Genomic DNA, 17,271 nt, shown 5'->3' with positions numbered 1-17,271 from the left:
TCAATTTGGTTCATCTACACTCCCTCGGATTGACTGGCACTGAGAGCACTACGGATTACAACACTGAGAATCAGCGGGCACTAATTGATCAATCTTTCATAGCCGCAAAAGAACATCATTTCTTTATATTATTTCCATATACCTACATTTTCTGAACCGGCAGCATGTAAGCAGCGTCCAAACAGTGACACGCGATGACGGAAAATATGAAGTTAGCGGCGTTTGGTGAACTCTGCTGCGGCACGTTTGCGCATCACAGGGGCCTGTACTCCAGCGTACTTGGTGCAGAATTCAGGGCTGTAAAGCACGTTCATGACAGCATCAGACATCGTCCGCATTTCAGGCACTGCTGTGTGCGTATCTGGGACGACATTGGCAGCCTGGCTTCCATCAGAGATGGCCACTCGTGCATGCTTGTCGTTGAGCAACTCCTGGCAAAGTCGCTTGAAAGCGTTCATTACGCGGCCCTCGCGGCAGTCAGTGCAAGACAGCGGCTTGCCGCCACCTTCAGCAATTGTCAGGGGGAAATGAGCCAGTTCAGCCATCGATGCGGGCACGCGGAGGCCGACGGTCCATGACTTGTCCTGCGGACAGTTGGGATGACAGCCTCGCTTCTTGCCGAGTTGAATCCTGCAGAAGGGACATTCACGACTGCGGCCTCGTGGGTTGCCACGTGCGCCGTCTCGATTTTTGAGGACGCGGTACAAGCAATCTTTGCAAAGTATGTGTCCGCAACTCAAAACACGCATGTCATCCGATGCATCGTAGCAGATGGGACACTGAAGGTGAAGGTCCCGGATGGCGGCTTCATCAGTCAGGAGAGGTCGCAGATCTGGCCAGAAAGCGGCCGACTGACCTTCGTTTCTGTGATTGATACCACTATTACCTTCATCGTTGCTTACAGCGTCGATGCCTGCAGGATTAGCAACACGGTTGCGGGGAGGTTCAGAATGCATGTTACTGCTGTTGCGGCTTCCAGCATTGCTAAGAGGAGCTTGAGCCACCGAAGGAGTATGGTCAATTTGACCGCCCCGAGAGTAAGCATCGTAGTACCTCGGTGCATGATCAATCTCGGTTATGTCGGAATCATCGTCGTCGGCGTCATTACCGTACATCCAGAGTGGCGCCTGCCCATGTGATACGTTACCTATGCTGTGAGCAGTCCCAGGTTGCATAGAAGTATATTCGACGGGTCGTCTTCCATCGTCATCGATAATGGTGTAGTTGTCATCGTCACTTACCTGGGTAGTACCAAAATCTCGGATATGATCCTGGCGGAAGGGCGAGACTGAGTTCGCCCTATTGGAGTCCCGTATCGATAGCCCAAGTGCCCCAGCATGAGCTCCGGACCGGGTGTTCCATTGTGCGAATGAGGGCATGTCGGGGTAACTGTTGCCAGGATTCGAGCTGACAGGACTCGACAGATGGGGGCTCGATGCGCGAGATGCATCACGACCGCTTCCAGGACTGTCGGGGGAAACCATGCTGCGAGAACTGCCAAGCGCCAGGCTTGGAGCTACGTTCCTGCTGCGCGACGAGCCTCCAGGATGGTTGGGGGCGAAGGACTCGTTCGTCGATGCGATCGACTGCACGTCGTCTGGAAGTCCGTCGAAGTTCCATCCAGAATTGGTGATTTCGTTGTTGCTGCCCGAAAAGTTCATTTTGGTGATGCTTATGCTTCTTTTCTGAAGAATGGGGAAGAATGTGGTCTGCTTGCTTGATTGCCTTGTGATGAAGTATCGAAGTTTACTGATGCCAGCAGGAATCGAGAGTGAGCAGCAACAGGGTCACCTTTTATAGAGTCGCACCATTAGGCCTGCATGTTTGTCAATACGGTTGCCTCGGGGGCAGCCGCCTTGTCTGTAGCATCTGGTTTGGCTTTGTCCCTATGTTGGCGAGTCGGTCGACGATGATCTCGGACAACGATAGTCGAACCTGGATGGGTAAAGAAACAAGAGCATTGAGCCCGCAGTGTGCCTCACACAACAGCCTCTATCCCCGGCCTCTCAGCCGGGCCGAGAGGTTTTGGAGAAGGTTTGCCTTACGGCGCTGAGAGTGCTGAGGACGCCAAGGGCTTTAGGGTGTCGTACAAGAGCCATTGTCTTGATTTCAACGCGTGGCACAGGCTTGGTCAACGCAGTCTGACCCTGAATTCGTCAGCCCTGCAGCGCTCTCTTGCGGCTTCAGGCTCAAAAAGGACGCCTAAGGATGCCCAGAAATATGAAGACCCGCCACATCACCCCACCATCGTCATTGTCCCCAGCCTAAACCTCTCGCCGAGAATCCTAGCAATGGTCCCACGGCTAAGGAATTGGAGCATTAGGTTATGAAAATGAGGAATAAAGCGGGACAGAGACCTTTCAATGGGTGCATGGAAGACGACTCTGAGGAACCCGCTGCAGGAACAGGTCCGTCGTGACGTCAATGAGACCTCTTCCCGAGGCGAAGGACACAATGGAGAGGAAGGGGAGAGACATCCATCGCCATGACGAAGACAATTTTTCGCCTTGGCGCTCTAGACGAACTTCTTATGTTTCGTGCACCCTCGCTATGGACGCGTCACCTGGCCTTGAACCGGTTGCGGCATAAGAGTATACCTAGGTAGCTTGCAAAGGTCAATAAAGCCAGTCCCGCCTGCGTCGGAACCTACTTAATACAGTTCATCATTATCACCTAATATCAACCGCTTGTCAAAATAGCTTGCTCAATTGTACCATCAAGCCCAGCATGGTTCTCACCTACAAGCCCAGTCACGAGACGCCCAGCAATGATATTGTAAAGCTCATGGTCCTCGAGACCGATGAGCCTCACGCCGACACAATTGAATCGCGCGGTTCCTTTGGCGAGATTCTTTTCCACCACATGTTTAAAGCTGGTCAGGCGCACCACCCTCCACTCGGAATTGAAGTCGATTATCAGCATGTCGTGACAGAAAAGGGGGGCGTCTTGCCCACCTTCGATGACATGGCGAGATTTGACGGGCTCCTAATCACTGGCAGTGTGTACGACGCACATGGCGATGACCAGTGGATCCTCGACCTCCTCTCCCTGTTAAAGGGTAAGAAAACATCTCTTTCCATATGCATGAGCTTCGAGTATTGAAACCATCTCACAGAATTATGGACAAAGCGGCTCGACTTTCACTTCACTGGTGTCTGCTTCGGTCATCAGCTCCTCGCTCGCCTGTTAGGCGCCGAGGTCGGTCCCGCGCCCTCAGGCGACTGGGAACTCGGGCACTGCAAGATTGACCTCACCAAGACGGGCAAGCGTCTCTTCCGCGTTCACGACGACGAGATTCACCTGCATCAGATGCACCAAGACCAGGTCAAGTCGCCGCCTACCGTGGAGTCAGCCGAGGGTCTCCTGCCAGAGGACTCACAGATCACGGTCTGGGGCTCCTCCCCCCATACAGCTGTCCAGGGCCTCTACATTCCCAATCGCCTGTTCACGTCGCAGGCTCACCTTGCCTTTGACGACCATATGGTCAAGCGCCAGATTCAGATGAGGGTGGATATGGGGTCGATCCAAGACCTGGATCATGCGGACCGTGCGGCGGAAACGGGTCACCTTGAGCACGACGGCGATGCTATCGCCGCAGCCATCCTGCGACTCTTTCACTTTGACGATGACGGCATGGACTACGGAAACTAGAGCGTTCAAGAGAGGTCCATAAGAGAGCAAGGGAAGGCAAAGAGTACTCTATCAGTTTTCCCAATGATGAATAATGACCTATGAGCAACCACCTCCGAGGCCAAGACAGGCGACAGCCAAATTGTGCACCACCACTTTCCACTGTTGACAGCCAATGTGCATTGAATCAGGCCCGAGAAACACTTTCTCTTCGTCAATGCCGTACCCTGCCCCAAACCTCGGCCTGTAACACGACACACCAAGCATCCGGATCCCCCATCCACACATTGAGTGCCTCAACTGTACGGTCGATCTCCTCATCCGAAATGCCGACTCGCTTCCAGCTCTCATAGTAGGGATCGCTACGGCTCAAGCGTGCGCCATAACCTGCCCCGAAGGCCCGCCTCCCCTCTTCTCCCGAGTGCACCGTCGTGCCGGCGCCCACGTTGATTTCGTCGGGCTTGAATCCAAGCTGACGAAACAGCGCCGGCATCTCGCCGCCGGGGAACCACCCATCCTTCTGTCCCGCCCGCAACACCTTGTTCATGTTACCGGTGAGAAGCTCATTGAGGCTGCTGGCGCGCGGGTAGAAAAGCATCTCGGCCACCTCGCGCGTGGCGACCAATCCCCCGGGCCTGGTCACGCGCCGCATCTCTTTCAACGCCGCCGTCCTCATTTCGGCAGTCGCCAGATGGGGGAACACCTGGGAGCTGAACACGACGCTGAAGTTGTCGTCGAGAAACGGCAGTCCCTCGAGAAGATTGGCCCTCTGAAAGAAGATGTTACTCAAGCCCGCTGGAACGGACGACCTTGCCGTCGCAAGGACTTCGTCCGATATGTCAATGCCGACGACCTCGCCCTGTGGCACGATGGTCGCGAAACCTGTTGTTATCGTACCGGGGCCGCATCCTACATCAAGGATTCTGTCCGCAGGATCAATGAGGGGCAGCACAAAGGCAGCATCTGAGTGGATTGTTCGCGCGGCATGGCTGCTGGTCGTGGCTTTGGAGTAGCCTTGTGTGTAGTTGGTTGACATTGCGGACTGCAATTTAAAGACGAACATCAAAAAACTGTGTTGAGTTATCAGAAGCTAGAGCGCCGGTCAGTTTGCCGGCATAAGCAGAGGACCATCTCGAGTGATTGATGACGTGGAGGGGCGTGACGGGCCCGCGATATGGAACTGGAGGCCGCTTCACCCGCTAATAGAACACCGACAACACGGCTTGCGGGGTCGGTTCCACGTTTGTTAGAAAGTCCTTCACGTTCGAGAGTCACATGACGGAGCAAATCCTGACAGAAGCAACACGGTCTCCCAGATGCCACTGGCACTGCTTTTTACACGTCGACCTTCGATAGGCCATCGATTTGAGGACATGGACATTGGCCCGGTTCGTAACGCCAGGAGGAAAAGATAGCGCTGCCGTCAATCCACGATGAATCATGGATCTCTCACGAAGACGCCGTGCAGGGTGCACGGAATGTCGCAGAAAGAAGGCAAAAGTAATCGTCCAGATAGCTACACAAGGAGCAACTAGACGCCATGAATGCCAGCTAACCCGGCTGGTAGTGTGATGAGCAGAAGCCAGTGTGCTCGCGATGCTCCAAGTTCCCCAGGTTTTGCGTGTACGATCTGAGCATAGTCAGAAAGCAGTTCACGGCTCCTAAACCCATCATCCTCGCAGACGCGCCGCCCACAGACGTCCAAAGCAGGACGCAGCGAGCCTCGCCAGCGGCGGCGGCTTCAACGCCAGGCCTATTGACGTACCGACCGGCGGCGTTCCCTATGCTGCGCACCGATCGGCACCGCTTCCACTTTGACCACTTCATCGCCCACACGGTCAATATTTACTTCCCCCTCCAGCCGGCCACGACCCTCGAGTTCGTCATCCCCGTAGCGGAGACGCACGACTACATGCTCGGCGCCCTCCTAGCCGCAAGCTATAGTCACTACTACCGCCTCGCGGGCAACGAAGTCTCGCGCACCTCCTCCATAACGGCGACCGTCGAAACGCTGGCAGGTCTCCGAAGCGCCATGACAAAGGGCGGCGAAAGCGTGGCCTTCCTCCCGACAGCGCTCCTCTTAGCAACGACGTGTCTCTGCGCCGGCGACACGGAAACGCACCGCAAGCACCTCGACGGCGCTATCCTCATCGTACGACAAGACGGGCGGCGACACAGGTCCAACCCGCTGTGGGCGTTCAGTCTCAGGTGGCTCATCCACCTGCTCCTGATGAACAGAGTCTCGGGGCAGCCCCTGACGCACCAGCAAGAGACCTACGGACTGGACTGGGGCCTGCTGCTCCAGAGCATGCCTGCCTCGAGCCACGTCGACGAATCCACCGGCCTCTCGTACCATCTCGTCTCGATCCTCAACGAAGTCTGCGACCTGTCCGAGATGGACCTCCCAGTGCCGGCGCAACCCTCATCCCCTTCAGCCTGTCCGCTGACCGAAACGGCGGCAACCTGTCCCTTCGTATCCATGTCAGCTGCCGATGCCCCCTCCTCCCTGGAAACGCGTCTAGCAGGCGTCCGATCCAGCGCGCTTCCGGCCGTCCAGGCCACCACCGTTCAGGCGCAGACAGAACTGCGCAGCACGCACGCTCTGTTTGCAGACGCGACCCTTCTAGGCCTCTACCGCCGCGTGCACGCCCTCCCCAAGCATCACCCCAAAGTCCAGTCGACGGTCGACCGCATGATCTCCTCCCTCTGCGCCATGGAAAAACATTCCCAGGCGAATATCCCGCTCCTCTGGCCCTTGCTCGCAGCAGGGTGTGAGGCCGCGACGGACGAGCAACGACTCTTCCTCGCTGACAGGATGACGGCCATGGGCTCGCACGGGCTGGGGAATTGTCTCATCGTGCTGAGATTTATGCAAAGGTACTGGGCTGAAGGGGGAGACTCCAAGTGGAACGAATTTGCCAGAGAGATAGGCGTGGATCTGGTGCTCTTTTGACTAAGGTTGTCAATTTCTGAAGTATGGCCTATCTACTTCATATCCGCTTCGAGATCGCTAGCCCGAGAGTTCATCATGCAGCATCTCAAGGCGAGCATGCCTGTTTACCCCTGCAGCTTTCGTTACGTTGACACTAAAACCATTCAGAAAGTGAGGGATCAACGGAAAGCTATTCCAAGTCATACCATTGTCATTGCAGTTCGTCAAATATAGCGTTATCACAGATCGCTGTCGTCATGAGGCCCAATCGCCAACCCTTCCAGCTCCTTGGTCAGCACCTCGAGCGGGCGAAAGGTTGTCTTGAAGCACCGGGGCTGACCCCCAATCTTAACGATCCGCACAGGCACGCTCTTTTCCTCGGGCGGCACGTCCCTGCCCTCGGCGAGGGCGCGCTCTTTCTCCATCTGCGCCACACTCTTGACCTCATCAAAGTCGCCCATGACTCCAGTCTTTTCTTCGTTCCATATCTCAAAGTACGGATAGCCGTGACGGGCATACTCTTCGCCATTGACGGGAGTGGCGGGCGCTGGCAAGCCGGTGACGGCAGAGTAAGACGCCACATCGAGAATTTGTATGTTCAGCATGATGGATGCCGAAGAATCCCATGAGTCGGCGGGATAGGCGTCTGGGTTAATGGTCTGGGTAATGAGGCCACCTGCGGCGATTCCCATCTCCTTCACGGCAGCCTTGGGCTGGGCCTTGGACTGGGGCGAAGGTTTGGGCTGGGCGGGTTCGTGTCGCACGCTCCTGAGTACGCTCATGGGAGCTGGTGGTGGTGGCGGTGACGGCCCGCCTCCGAAAAGCATGGCGGAGCCTTCAGCAGCACCAAAGGACAAGTTCTCACTAGAGTCATACTGCATGTCTGCCATGAAAGCGTGAGCGGCACCGGGAGGGGAAAGAGCGGCACTGAAACCTGAGACCAACAGTTAGTAAGGAGGAATGAAAGAAATAGTAGCATAGCGAGTGACGACTGTGCGAAATGGCATGTCTCTTAGGATGGACCCAGTGAGTAGAATGGAACAGAACACAGGTATGACTTGAGCGTTCGGCAAAACTGGATTTTAGTGACCTACTTTGGAAGGGGGCTGTCCTGGCGACAGGGAAATCCCGGCGCGCTGGAGGTGGCCGATTCTTCACAGACAAAGTCGAAAAGTTGGGCGGGAAGTAGACATCGCCAAGCTTGACGTCGTTGTCGAAACTAATGGAGGCGTGGCGAGATCCAAAAGCCGAGGCGCCACTTTCGTTGTGGTCAGAGAGGACTTGGTCGTTCAACGCAATGTCAAACTCATCGCGGATGATCTTTTTGACGTCTTCCCACGTGCTCTCGGCGGTAATGCCGCGGTCGGCTAGCTTGAAGATGCGTGTGACGACCCGTTGCTCGCGGTCCTCGTAGCGAACGTCGAACTGGGTAGGGGTGTTGCGCTTGGCGGGGATTATTTCGATCTGAATACCGCCGACCTTTTCCTCGCCGGTCACCTGGGCTTCAACGGCAAAACCGGAGCCCTTGGGCTGGGCGACAAACTGACGAATCTTGCCGTCCTCGGAGACGATGCCATCGAGCCAGGGCTGCCCAGGGACAACCATGTAGTCCTGGATCTGTTTCGAGGCGCGCAACATGCGAGCGCGCTTCTGGCGGGTCTTATCGTTTTCTGTCATTGGGAAGCCCGAGACGGCATTGACCCCCCCAACGTAGATCTTGATGGCAAAAGGATGGCTGGCGTGGAAGGCAATCCACATGGCCTCGCGCTGGTACATGGGAAAGAAAAGCCCGCCCTTCTGCACCATGTTGTCAGGGAGGTTGCGTGCGTAGTCGCGAACGCGGTAGAGCGGGAATTGGCCGCAGGATGGCGGTAGTGCGTTGATATCCTGGTTGTCCGGAACGCGGATAGTGCGGTTGAGGGTCAGGGTCAAGGCATCCTTGGTGTTTCCGTGCGCGACGGTGATCGAGCCAGGGCGGCTATAACCGTGGTCATGGTCAAGGCTGGGCAAGCTGACGGTGAGCTTTCTATTGTCTGGTAGTGTCTCGGTGGCATTCTCTACAGCATTGGATTCGGGGAGGACGTCGACAATGTCGTCCCCTGGTGGTGGAACGGCGATGATGACCATGGTGAATGGTTTGGTCTGGGGCGGGGCTGTCGCTGGCGATAGATTGTATGTACGTGTATGTACGTTTGCACGTTGGGTCAAGTGAAAAGATGAAGTGATGATAGGAGTAGAGAGGTAGTTTGAGGCACGAGGAAATTGTCCCCGTCTTTTATATATGTGTGGCAAACGAACCGCTTGGCCGCGTGAACGAAGCAGCAGAGAGGGGTATGAAACCTGGGGATGGCAGAACGGAATGCCGCCTGGGAGTCTAAGGCTTTCTCGTGTGAGGCAGCCGGGTGAGTCAAGGCAGCCAAGAAGGCTTGCTCTAAGGACTAAAAGAGCAAGCGCAGCTTCCTCATGTGCTCAGGCAGGTGTGTCCTGATGTCGCAGAGATGGGCAGGAAGTGCCGTGTGTCGTGGGCAGGACGCAACGAACAAGCTCCGTACCTTGCAGCTCGCTTTGGCAGTTGCGACGGAGGCTGAAGGACAACGTTGGCTGCCTCAACGGGCGTGACGCCACGCGGTATGCCATTGGACGTAATCAATCGGGGTAAAGCTGCCTGGAGACTTGGGGTGGCTTTTGATTGGCGCCAGAAGCAGCTGGACTTCAGGCACCAAATTGCGAGATGCCTATCCTTCTCTCATGCTCCGTCGTCGTCACTCCTCTTCTTTTCCTCCTCTACGTCGTCGCCTTTCGGTTGCTAACATGACAAATCAAATGCTTGATTCGAATTCAACTGCCTACAGGAATTCCATTTGACGCATGGCGTGTCTGGAGCACATGGCATCAATCAGCCGCACCAGCTCGCTCACCTGGGTGGCTCGAGCATACAGTCGCTATAGCGCACTCGTCATCTGAGATTGCTCTCTACCGAGGCCCACGGAATCTCTATTCAAAACAAAAATCCTCGGTGCAAACATCTCCTATGTAAACCCGCAAGTATCAAGACTGGACCTCTGCGCTTAGCCGAAGCCTGCTATAACTTTGGATGCTGTACAGGCGAGCATCACCAGAGCCCATGGGATCACTCAACTGCAACAACAACGCCCAGCACATCCCTCAACGTTGCAGCCCATCTGCTGCTACTTGGCCCGACGAACATGGTCTGCGATGGACGTCTGGCGCTTCTTGTCTCCCTTGGCACCCTTGGCACCCCTGGACGCGTGCTGTTCGGCACTGCCCTCCGTCGCAGCATGCTTGGCAGGCGTGATCTTGTCTGCCTCCTTTTTCGCCCTCTTCTTTGGTGGCTCGCTTTCCTGGTCGTGGCCATGATCAGCATGCTCGCCATCGTCGCTTTCGAACACGTCCATCATTTCGCCATTGTCACCATCGAACATGTCCCTCCACGTCCCGTCCGCCACCTGATCGTCCGCCCCGTGCAGTGCGACCCCGTATGCCTTCTTCATTGCGGCCAAGCACGCTGTTCGTCGCTCGTTGAAGTCAAACATGGGCTTCGGATATGTGCCCTCCTCCTTATCGTCGAGGCCATTGCCACCAAGCTTGACCCCCGCTTTCTTAAGATCAGGCTTCGGCGCCTTCCACGGCTCGTAAATGTACTTGGCGTCCAGGTCTTTCAGCTCCGGCACCCATCGTCGCACAAACAGTCCCTCCTTGTCCCATTTCTGCCCGAAGGACACTGGGCTATAACATCGGAAGTATTGGGAAAAGAAGGCAGCGCAGCTCAACCACTGCCAGTTTCCTGCGTTGCACGCCGGCTCATGATCGATGAGCCATTCCTCAAACACCTCGCACCCGCGCTCCCAGTCAATGTAGCATCCGCCCCGCGTCAAGAAACACGCTACCGAATGCCGGCCGAGATGGTGGATCCAGCCCTCCTCCGCCAGCTGTCGCATTAGAGCATCGATCCACGGGAATCCCGTCTGTCCAGCCTTCCACCGGCGGAACCACAGGTCCGCCTCTTCAGAATCAACATGATACTCCCCCGTGATGAGTCCAGTCTCGGTGTTCACCTTGCTCGGCAGATGCCAAGGAATGAATCGACAGTACGCATTGCCCCTGGTCTGCTCAAACTTGTAACCCAGCGCTGCCTGTGCAGCAAAGTACATGTCGCGGAACAGCAGCTGGCCCGTCAGGCTCTCCGGCGGACCTGATGCCCCCTTGCCAAACGCCTTGACAGCATCTACAGCTTGCCAGTAGAACTCCCTGACAGACAGTGAGCCGAAGTGCATGTGCGGAGACAAGAGCGTCGTCGACTGCGGCTCAAATGCCGCAGGGCTCGTCTGCGGCTTGCGGAACGTGGCCGCATACTTGACGTCCTTCATGACCTCTTTCAGAGTCTCCAGTGCTCTCGACTCGCCCCCTCGGTGCGGGGTGGTGGCGCTCGGGAAACCCAGCTCTTCCATTGTTTCGATGCCAAAGTCGCCATTGGGCCCAGCTATGCTCGCGTAGCCTTGGTCTCCAGCCTCAACAGTCCTCTGCGCGGCGTTAAAGTCTGGCGTAGTGTCCGGCCTCTCCTGCTCGAAGTCGACGGGCATCTCTCCCGGATCCGGCAGTTTCGTGGGCGCCGCCACGGGTCGCGGGATGTCGCCGACCCGAGAGCCGGCCTTCTGCAGCTGTGACATGCTCATTGTTGGCTTGCCTCCGTTTGCTCTGACGATATCGTCGCTGTCCCACAACGTCCTACCGCTACGCATGATGACCTCGACACCGGCCTCCCGCGCCGCCGCCACGACGACGCCATCCCTCTCACGGCCGTACGAATCCGTGTCCTTCTCGAAAACAAGGTGCGTGACCTTCCAGGCTTTGAAAAGCTTGGGGAACAGCGTCTGTGGACCCTCGCGCAGTACAAAGAGCTTCGACTTGGGATTCAGCTTGGTGATTGAAGCTGAGAGGTCATTTTGACAGTCCAGTCTGCACTGGTCAGCCGCGAGCACTGAGGAAACCGACGCCCGATCATAATGAGAACAGTGGCATCGACCAGCCAAATGTCAGACTTACAGATACTGCCACCGGTTCAGGCCGCCGCGTGCGCGGTACACGTAGTGCGGATCCCAGGTGAACACAGGCCACAGCACCGCCGGCTCGAGCTCCAGCGCCGCCGTCAAGGCAGGTGAATCGTGCAGCCGCAAATCGGTGCGGAACCAGTAAATGACTCGAGCCCCGGTCATGCTTCACTGGGCAGCGAAGTCGAACTCTTTGTCGTGATGTGTGTCTCGCCTGTTTTTTCCCAGCTGCGGTGACCCTCGACGCTCCACGGTGAGCGTTATCAAGGCAAGGATGGCGTGCTCGTCTGATCTCGTATATGTCGGTATTTGTTTACCGCAGTCTCGATCGTAAAGTCGTTGTCGAGCGCTGTCATGGGTGATCTGGATCGGCCAGAATAAGTCAGGGTCATGAGAAACACTATGCGCGCGCACGGCATTTCTGTCTGTAAAGTCTAGAACCCGTCCACGTACGTCTCATGCCATTGGAGACCCCTCCTCCTAGTCCTAGCCATACCTCCTCGCAGCCGAAAAGCGTCGGCGCCGCACACCCGCCTCCTCAAACATGTGTGCCCCCGGCGAGCCTGCAAAGTCAATGACATCAACAGTCTACCCCCTTCTAGTCCCACCCACATAGCCTCCCCCCAATCCGATCAGGCCGCTAGGTGCCGATACCGTGCATCTGCATAGCAGAAAGGCAGCAAGCATACCGATCAGAGCCGGGGCATTATCTGGCACCCCCTGCCGAACTTTCTTTTCAATCCAAGATGCAGTCGACCCTTGTTTCTTTCAGCCCATCCAGCATTTCGTTTGTTTCCTTTTTCATGAGTTGTTTCCAGTGTGCCCTGCTGCAAATGCACCGCTTCGCTGGCGTCACTCGTCTCTGGACCACTCGCTCACCACCACACTACCACACTACCACACTACCACACTACCACACACTACCACACCCGCAGTTCCCGATCGCATCTGAATCCGAACCCCACGTGTCCGCCTTCAGCCATGTCCCTTTTCGCTTCCCATCCTCTCTCTCCTGCTCCTTTTCCCTCCGTCCATCCCTCCGGTCTAGGTCCTGAGATTCGAGACTGACCGGCCGAAAGATTTCGCGGCTAGACCCGAGACGGCCGAGAATGACCCTCCCCGCAAATCGTCTTTCCAGCCTAGTGATGAGGGTGGCTTTGCTTTCCAAACCCCCCAACCTACCCGCGGTTCCCCCGTTCTGTTCCGCCTCTGCTTCTTCGTTTCTCCTTTGAGGAACTTGTAAGGGAGCCCTTCTCCGCAGAGGGTCTCATTGTCCATGTGGCCTGCCATGTGCTCTTCACGGTTACGCGACCCTTAAATGCCTGTCTGTCAGGTGGCTCGTAACGTGAGATCTGCGTCATGAGGCAGAGAGACAAGATAGCCGTGTATGTGTGTGGCAAATACAGACATCAATTCCTGAAAGAAGATTACGGGGCGTAGAGATAATGTAGAATCCCACTTGCCCTCCCTGCCATGTATTGCTAAACAGGTTCCCAACAGTCATGCCCGCATCTCCCTCTCTGTCCGAAGGTCAATGCCTCAGCCAGCCAACCTGCCTGCCCCCCAAAGGAACAGGCAAGTTCCTGGAGTTCCTGTCCGTGTGTGTCCCATGCCCCCATGTGCCATCGAGAACCAACGGGGTATAATAACGAGGAATCCGCGCCCATATAACATCCCTTTCCTCTCCAACACTCATGATTTGTGAAACCACCCGATCGTGGCGCGGATTTCCAGCGAATCCACAAAGGACAGACGTGCAAACTGCCACGCGTGATATAGCAGATGCAAAGAAAAAGAGAGAGAGAGAATACTTAATGTGAAGAAATATAGGGATCAACACCCAGACGCACCCGCAAATCCGGAATGATGGCAAAAAGAAGATGACAAATCAAACAGTCCTGTAAATCCCAATCAAAGCTTAGATGCTCGCCTCATCGGTGCCGCGGTCCTCAGCCAATGCCGTAAAACGCCTATATCCTCCATGCCGAGCTGGGAGGATGCTTTCGCGCCGCTCGTGTCAGTGGCTCGTCAAACCCTTCTTCTGCGCTTCTTCTTACCGTTCGGGGGCGCCTCTTCTGCCTCATCATCGCTGCTATCATGGCCCCGCCCGCCGCCTGCCTTGTCGTTGCCCTTCTTGATCGAGATGAGGCAGCCCTGCTCCTTGAGCCTGCGCGTCAATGGCGTGCTAGGCTTCATGCCAGGGAAGTCCTTGGCGCTGTAGACTGTGAAAACGTCCGTCATCGCCGATGAGTGGATCTTTGAGCTTTTCCCCATCTTTCCCTGAGCTGGGTTGAGCACCACGATGGAGAACTTGAGACGGTACTCTCCGCTCGTCCGGACAGACAGGTCTGAGAATGGAAAGAAGCATCCCTCGACGCCATTCTCATCTTTGCCAACAAAAGAGCTCGCCGCGAGACTTCCCATGAGGCGTCGCTGCTGGCGATGATACTCCTCGGGCATGATGGAGCAGTCCTCGGTCCCGTCCTTGCTCCAAATGGTGCAGTGCACGACATAATACTGATGGCGGTAACGCTGGCTAATGTCCTCCTTGGAGAGCTTGGGGTTGTTGATTTCCAACTGCACAATGGGCGGCGGGTCAATCACCCTGCGGTCCCTTTCTCCAAAGCCACATGATCTCGCCGCTATGGGTTGCTGCCGTATAAAGATCTTGTACTCATCCTTGAGCGTTGGGTCTGGTTCGGGGACAGGACGCGGGGGCTGCAGCGCAGGTCGAACATCATTGCGGGCCAGCTGTGATACCACGACCCTCTCCTGCGGTTGGTACACGTCTACCGCCTGTGGTGGCCGAGGAGGGCTCGTGGGACGGGGTCGCACCATGGGAGTTTCACGCAGAGGCTGTGATGTGTACGGTATCGGCACCTTGTTCTGGTATTGATCGTGGGCGAACGAGTGTGTGGCAAACGGCGGAGGCTGGCTGTAAACGGCGTAATCCTGCATCGGGCGTTCGTGGGTCGCCGACGACTGTGTCGGCGAAACAGCTTCGAGGAACTGGGTAGGCGGTGGTGGTGGTGCTGCCCTTCGGGACATCAAGGGATATGCGCCTGGTCGGTTCCTCGACGATCTGAACGGCGGGGGTTGATACTGGACGGGAGACGGGCTTCCATATTCGCTTACATGATAGCTACTGGCCTGGGAGGAAATGGAGTCTCGCGGGCTTGGGACGTGTATGGGGGTTGGCGCACCAGTGACCAGGTTTGCCAGCGAAGGCAGCCGGTTGTTGTTGGAGTTGAGGTAGGCGGACGCGGGATAGTAGTCGTCGCGGGTGGGCGCATAGGGCCGTTGCGTCGGCGGATTCGAGGATCGGTCCATGATGGAGGGAAAACCAAGCAAATGGATACTAGGTGGAGCGGGACAAAAGTCGATGGTCGCCGCTGGAACAAGCAGTGGCAATGCTTGAGAAGGGAGCAGCAGCGAAAGGTAAGGGGTTCTGACCACTATGTATCAGCCCGAGTCGCTCTACTGCTTGCGGAAATGCCTGCCCCGGGCGAAGCAGCTAGGCGGGGACACTGACGGACGGTGCAGAAACAGTGACGATCCGCCTGGAAAGCGCGAGAGGCGTTCCCGGCCGTTTTCGATGCGGGTTGCGATGGGGCCAGAGCGTGGAAAGGGACTGAGACACGAGGTGGCACTGCTCGTGGTGCTCTCAGGTCATGTTGACGATGGCCGTGGTAGGGTTGGAGCTAGACAAGGAAGGAATGGGGGGAGGCGGGCGACGATGTAGGTCGTGGTAGTGGGGAGGGGGGCGATTCAGAGCCTGGGCAAGGGCCAAGTTGCTCCTTTTCTGTTGCTGCTTGTCTTGGTATGTCTCGGTGAGTCGTTCCCTTGGTCGAGCATCCCCCGCTTCGTGGTGCGTGGATGCGTCGTGCGTTGCGTGGATTGCGTGGATGCGTGAGCGTGGTTATCAGAGCGTGGTAGCGGGTGAAGGGGGAAGCAGATGGTAGCGGCGCGCGAGTTCACAGGAAGACAGTTGCGCCTTACTACGGAGGAAGGTGTGTCTCTGAGGCGAGACAAGGGCTGGCAGAGAGACAGGATTAATGGGAATCGAGTGATATCGTATCGTGGCCGGTGTGAGAGGCAAACGAGGAAGATCCTTGCGCCCTCAGCCGCTGAGTCTCTATTGGTGGCACCGGGAAGCCGGGATGGGGCGGGTGCTCCAGGTGCTTCGAAGTAGGGATAGCGTCAGTGCTGGGACGGTCAGGAAGCATGTGCGCAAGTGCGCCGGCGCGATGTCCTGTAGCGTCCAGGGTGACAGGCGTCGATGGGAGCTAGTTGATGGCCTAGAGCAGGACGGTGTTGTCCGAAATCTAGACATCAGACGACGGCGGTCGAGGAGCAGCGTCGTTGGCCTGGTTTGGGACACAAGACGACAAGACGGCAGGGGAGGTCATCCGCCAGCCAGTCGCACGAAGACGAAAGAGTACCAGAAAGAAAACCCCCGAGGCGAGGGCTTAAGGGAAAAGTCGAGAGCCAGGTCCAAAAAAAAAATGGAGGGGGGTGTGTGTGGTTGAAGGGGAACCAGGTATACCCTCAAACCCTGAGATGAGATTGTCTGGGTTGGGTTAGGGCGTCGTAGGTAAAAGTAAGTATGCCAATGCCAATGCCAGTGCTTGTGGGCTGGCTGCCTTCATGCATCCGACGGTATGGATTGTCACCCTCCATGCTGTTGTGGTCTGTTGAAAAGGAACCAGGGGGGGTGCGCCGAGGTTGGACTTGGGCACGCATATGGTTTCTGGAACCGAGTCTAGGGCTCCCTCCTCCTTTGCTAGCTGGCAGGCGTAGAGAGAGATGCGTGAACAGACAGAGAGGGCGGGGACAAGGCCTGGCGGATGTGCAGCATGCAGCAGTTACAGGTTCTGTGCAGACCATGCCAAGTACGGCCATTACAGCGAGCGACTTGGTGAAAGACAAATCCAGGTTGAAGTTGATTTGTGACAAAGTACCCTCTTTGCGGTGACAGCGGGTAGGCGAAGGGGGGAAACGCTAGGGTTGGCCCATCGGACGCCGGGTGGTGATCAGTGATGTGAGGCGGTGGAGATGGCTCAACGCAGCAGGCTGCTTGCGGTTGTAGGGAAGGTGGGGCCTTGCGATTCATGGAGCCCAGCTTCCCGTCCCTATCCGTGCTGTGGTCTGTCAGTATCCTGGTCGGGGGCATCAGCCCAACAAGAATCCCATTCTCAACCCCTCGCCTCCCTTCCTCTCCCCTCCTTTGTCCTCGCGATGGCCCTTTCCGTGATCGAACGCGGGAGCCATTCAGCAGGTGCAAGATGGCGATCATGACAGGAAGTCACGTCTGTCCGCCCGCCATCCTTGCAGAAGGTGGTAGGGTCAAGGAGGGACGGGCAAGAGGCAGGGTGCGCATCCAAAAGTCCAATGCATCACATTTTGGTCAACAAGGCAGGGACAGCCCTGGCCAATGCCAAGAAGACAAGGTGGGCCCCTGGAGGACTGATATGCAGGGGCGAACTCTATGTCAGGGGAAGTACACCAAGGTATGTATGTGCTAATGCTTCAGGCACCTGTGCTCTTGCTGTGCTTTCCCTTTTCCACCGACGGGGAACAAGCTACCACCCACTACTGTGTACAACAGCGACAGAAGGGGTAGGGGTGGCAGCCACAATT

The 17,271-nt window shown here is 56.6% G+C and overlaps 7 protein-coding genes across 7 annotated transcripts; 2 read left to right on the top strand and 5 right to left on the bottom strand.

The window, feature by feature from the left end:
- Window positions 1–212: 212 nt before the first annotated feature.
- D7B24_005500 (uncharacterized protein) lies at window positions 213–1,661 on the bottom strand (the record flags this gene model as incomplete). Its single annotated transcript, XM_028639651.1, has 1 exon — window positions 213–1,661. One exon carries the CDS (start codon window positions 1,659–1,661, stop codon window positions 213–215), a length of 1,449 nt encoding a protein of 482 aa, XP_028496016.1.
- Window positions 1,662–2,727: 1,066 nt separating this feature from the next.
- Window positions 2,728–3,651, top strand: D7B24_005499 (uncharacterized protein; the record flags this gene model as incomplete). Its single annotated transcript, XM_028639650.1, has 2 exons — window positions 2,728–3,058; window positions 3,116–3,651. The coding sequence occupies 2 exons, from the start codon at window positions 2,728–2,730 to the stop codon at window positions 3,649–3,651; spliced, it is 867 nt and encodes a 288-aa protein (XP_028496015.1).
- Window positions 3,652–3,844: 193 nt separating this feature from the next.
- D7B24_005498 (uncharacterized protein) lies at window positions 3,845–4,666 on the bottom strand (the record flags this gene model as incomplete). The annotated part of the gene is made up of 1 exon (XM_028639649.1): window positions 3,845–4,666. The coding sequence occupies one exon, from the start codon at window positions 4,664–4,666 to the stop codon at window positions 3,845–3,847; it is 822 nt and encodes a 273-aa protein (XP_028496014.1).
- A 337-nt stretch (window positions 4,667–5,003) lies between these two features.
- On the top strand, window positions 5,004–6,583 carry D7B24_005497 (uncharacterized protein; the record flags this gene model as incomplete). The annotated part of the gene is made up of 2 exons (XM_028639648.1): window positions 5,004–5,018; window positions 5,198–6,583. 2 exons carry the CDS (start codon window positions 5,004–5,006, stop codon window positions 6,581–6,583), a joined length of 1,401 nt encoding a protein of 466 aa, XP_028496013.1.
- A 218-nt stretch (window positions 6,584–6,801) lies between these two features.
- D7B24_005496 (uncharacterized protein) lies at window positions 6,802–8,689 on the bottom strand (the record flags this gene model as incomplete). The annotated part of the gene is made up of 2 exons (XM_028639647.1): window positions 6,802–7,496; window positions 7,657–8,689. The coding sequence occupies 2 exons, from the start codon at window positions 8,687–8,689 to the stop codon at window positions 6,802–6,804; spliced, it is 1,728 nt and encodes a 575-aa protein (XP_028496012.1).
- A 1,061-nt stretch (window positions 8,690–9,750) lies between these two features.
- Window positions 9,751–11,796, bottom strand: CRY2 (Cryptochrome-2; the record flags this gene model as incomplete). Its single annotated transcript, XM_028639646.1, has 2 exons — window positions 9,751–11,539; window positions 11,627–11,796. 2 exons carry the CDS (start codon window positions 11,794–11,796, stop codon window positions 9,751–9,753), a joined length of 1,959 nt encoding a protein of 652 aa, XP_028496011.1.
- Window positions 11,797–13,659: 1,863 nt separating this feature from the next.
- D7B24_005494 (uncharacterized protein) lies at window positions 13,660–14,961 on the bottom strand (the record flags this gene model as incomplete). Its single annotated transcript, XM_028639645.1, has 1 exon — window positions 13,660–14,961. The coding sequence occupies one exon, from the start codon at window positions 14,959–14,961 to the stop codon at window positions 13,660–13,662; it is 1,302 nt and encodes a 433-aa protein (XP_028496010.1).
- Between the last annotated feature and the right edge of the window lie 2,310 nt (window positions 14,962–17,271).

This window comes from Verticillium nonalfalfae, assembly GCF_003724135.2.
Source record: "Verticillium nonalfalfae strain VnAa140/NRRL 66861 chromosome Unknown scaffold_34, whole genome shotgun sequence".
Taxonomy (NCBI): Eukaryota; Fungi; Ascomycota; class Sordariomycetes; order Glomerellales; family Plectosphaerellaceae; genus Verticillium; species Verticillium nonalfalfae.
This window is presented reverse-complemented; position numbering and strand designations above follow the sequence as displayed.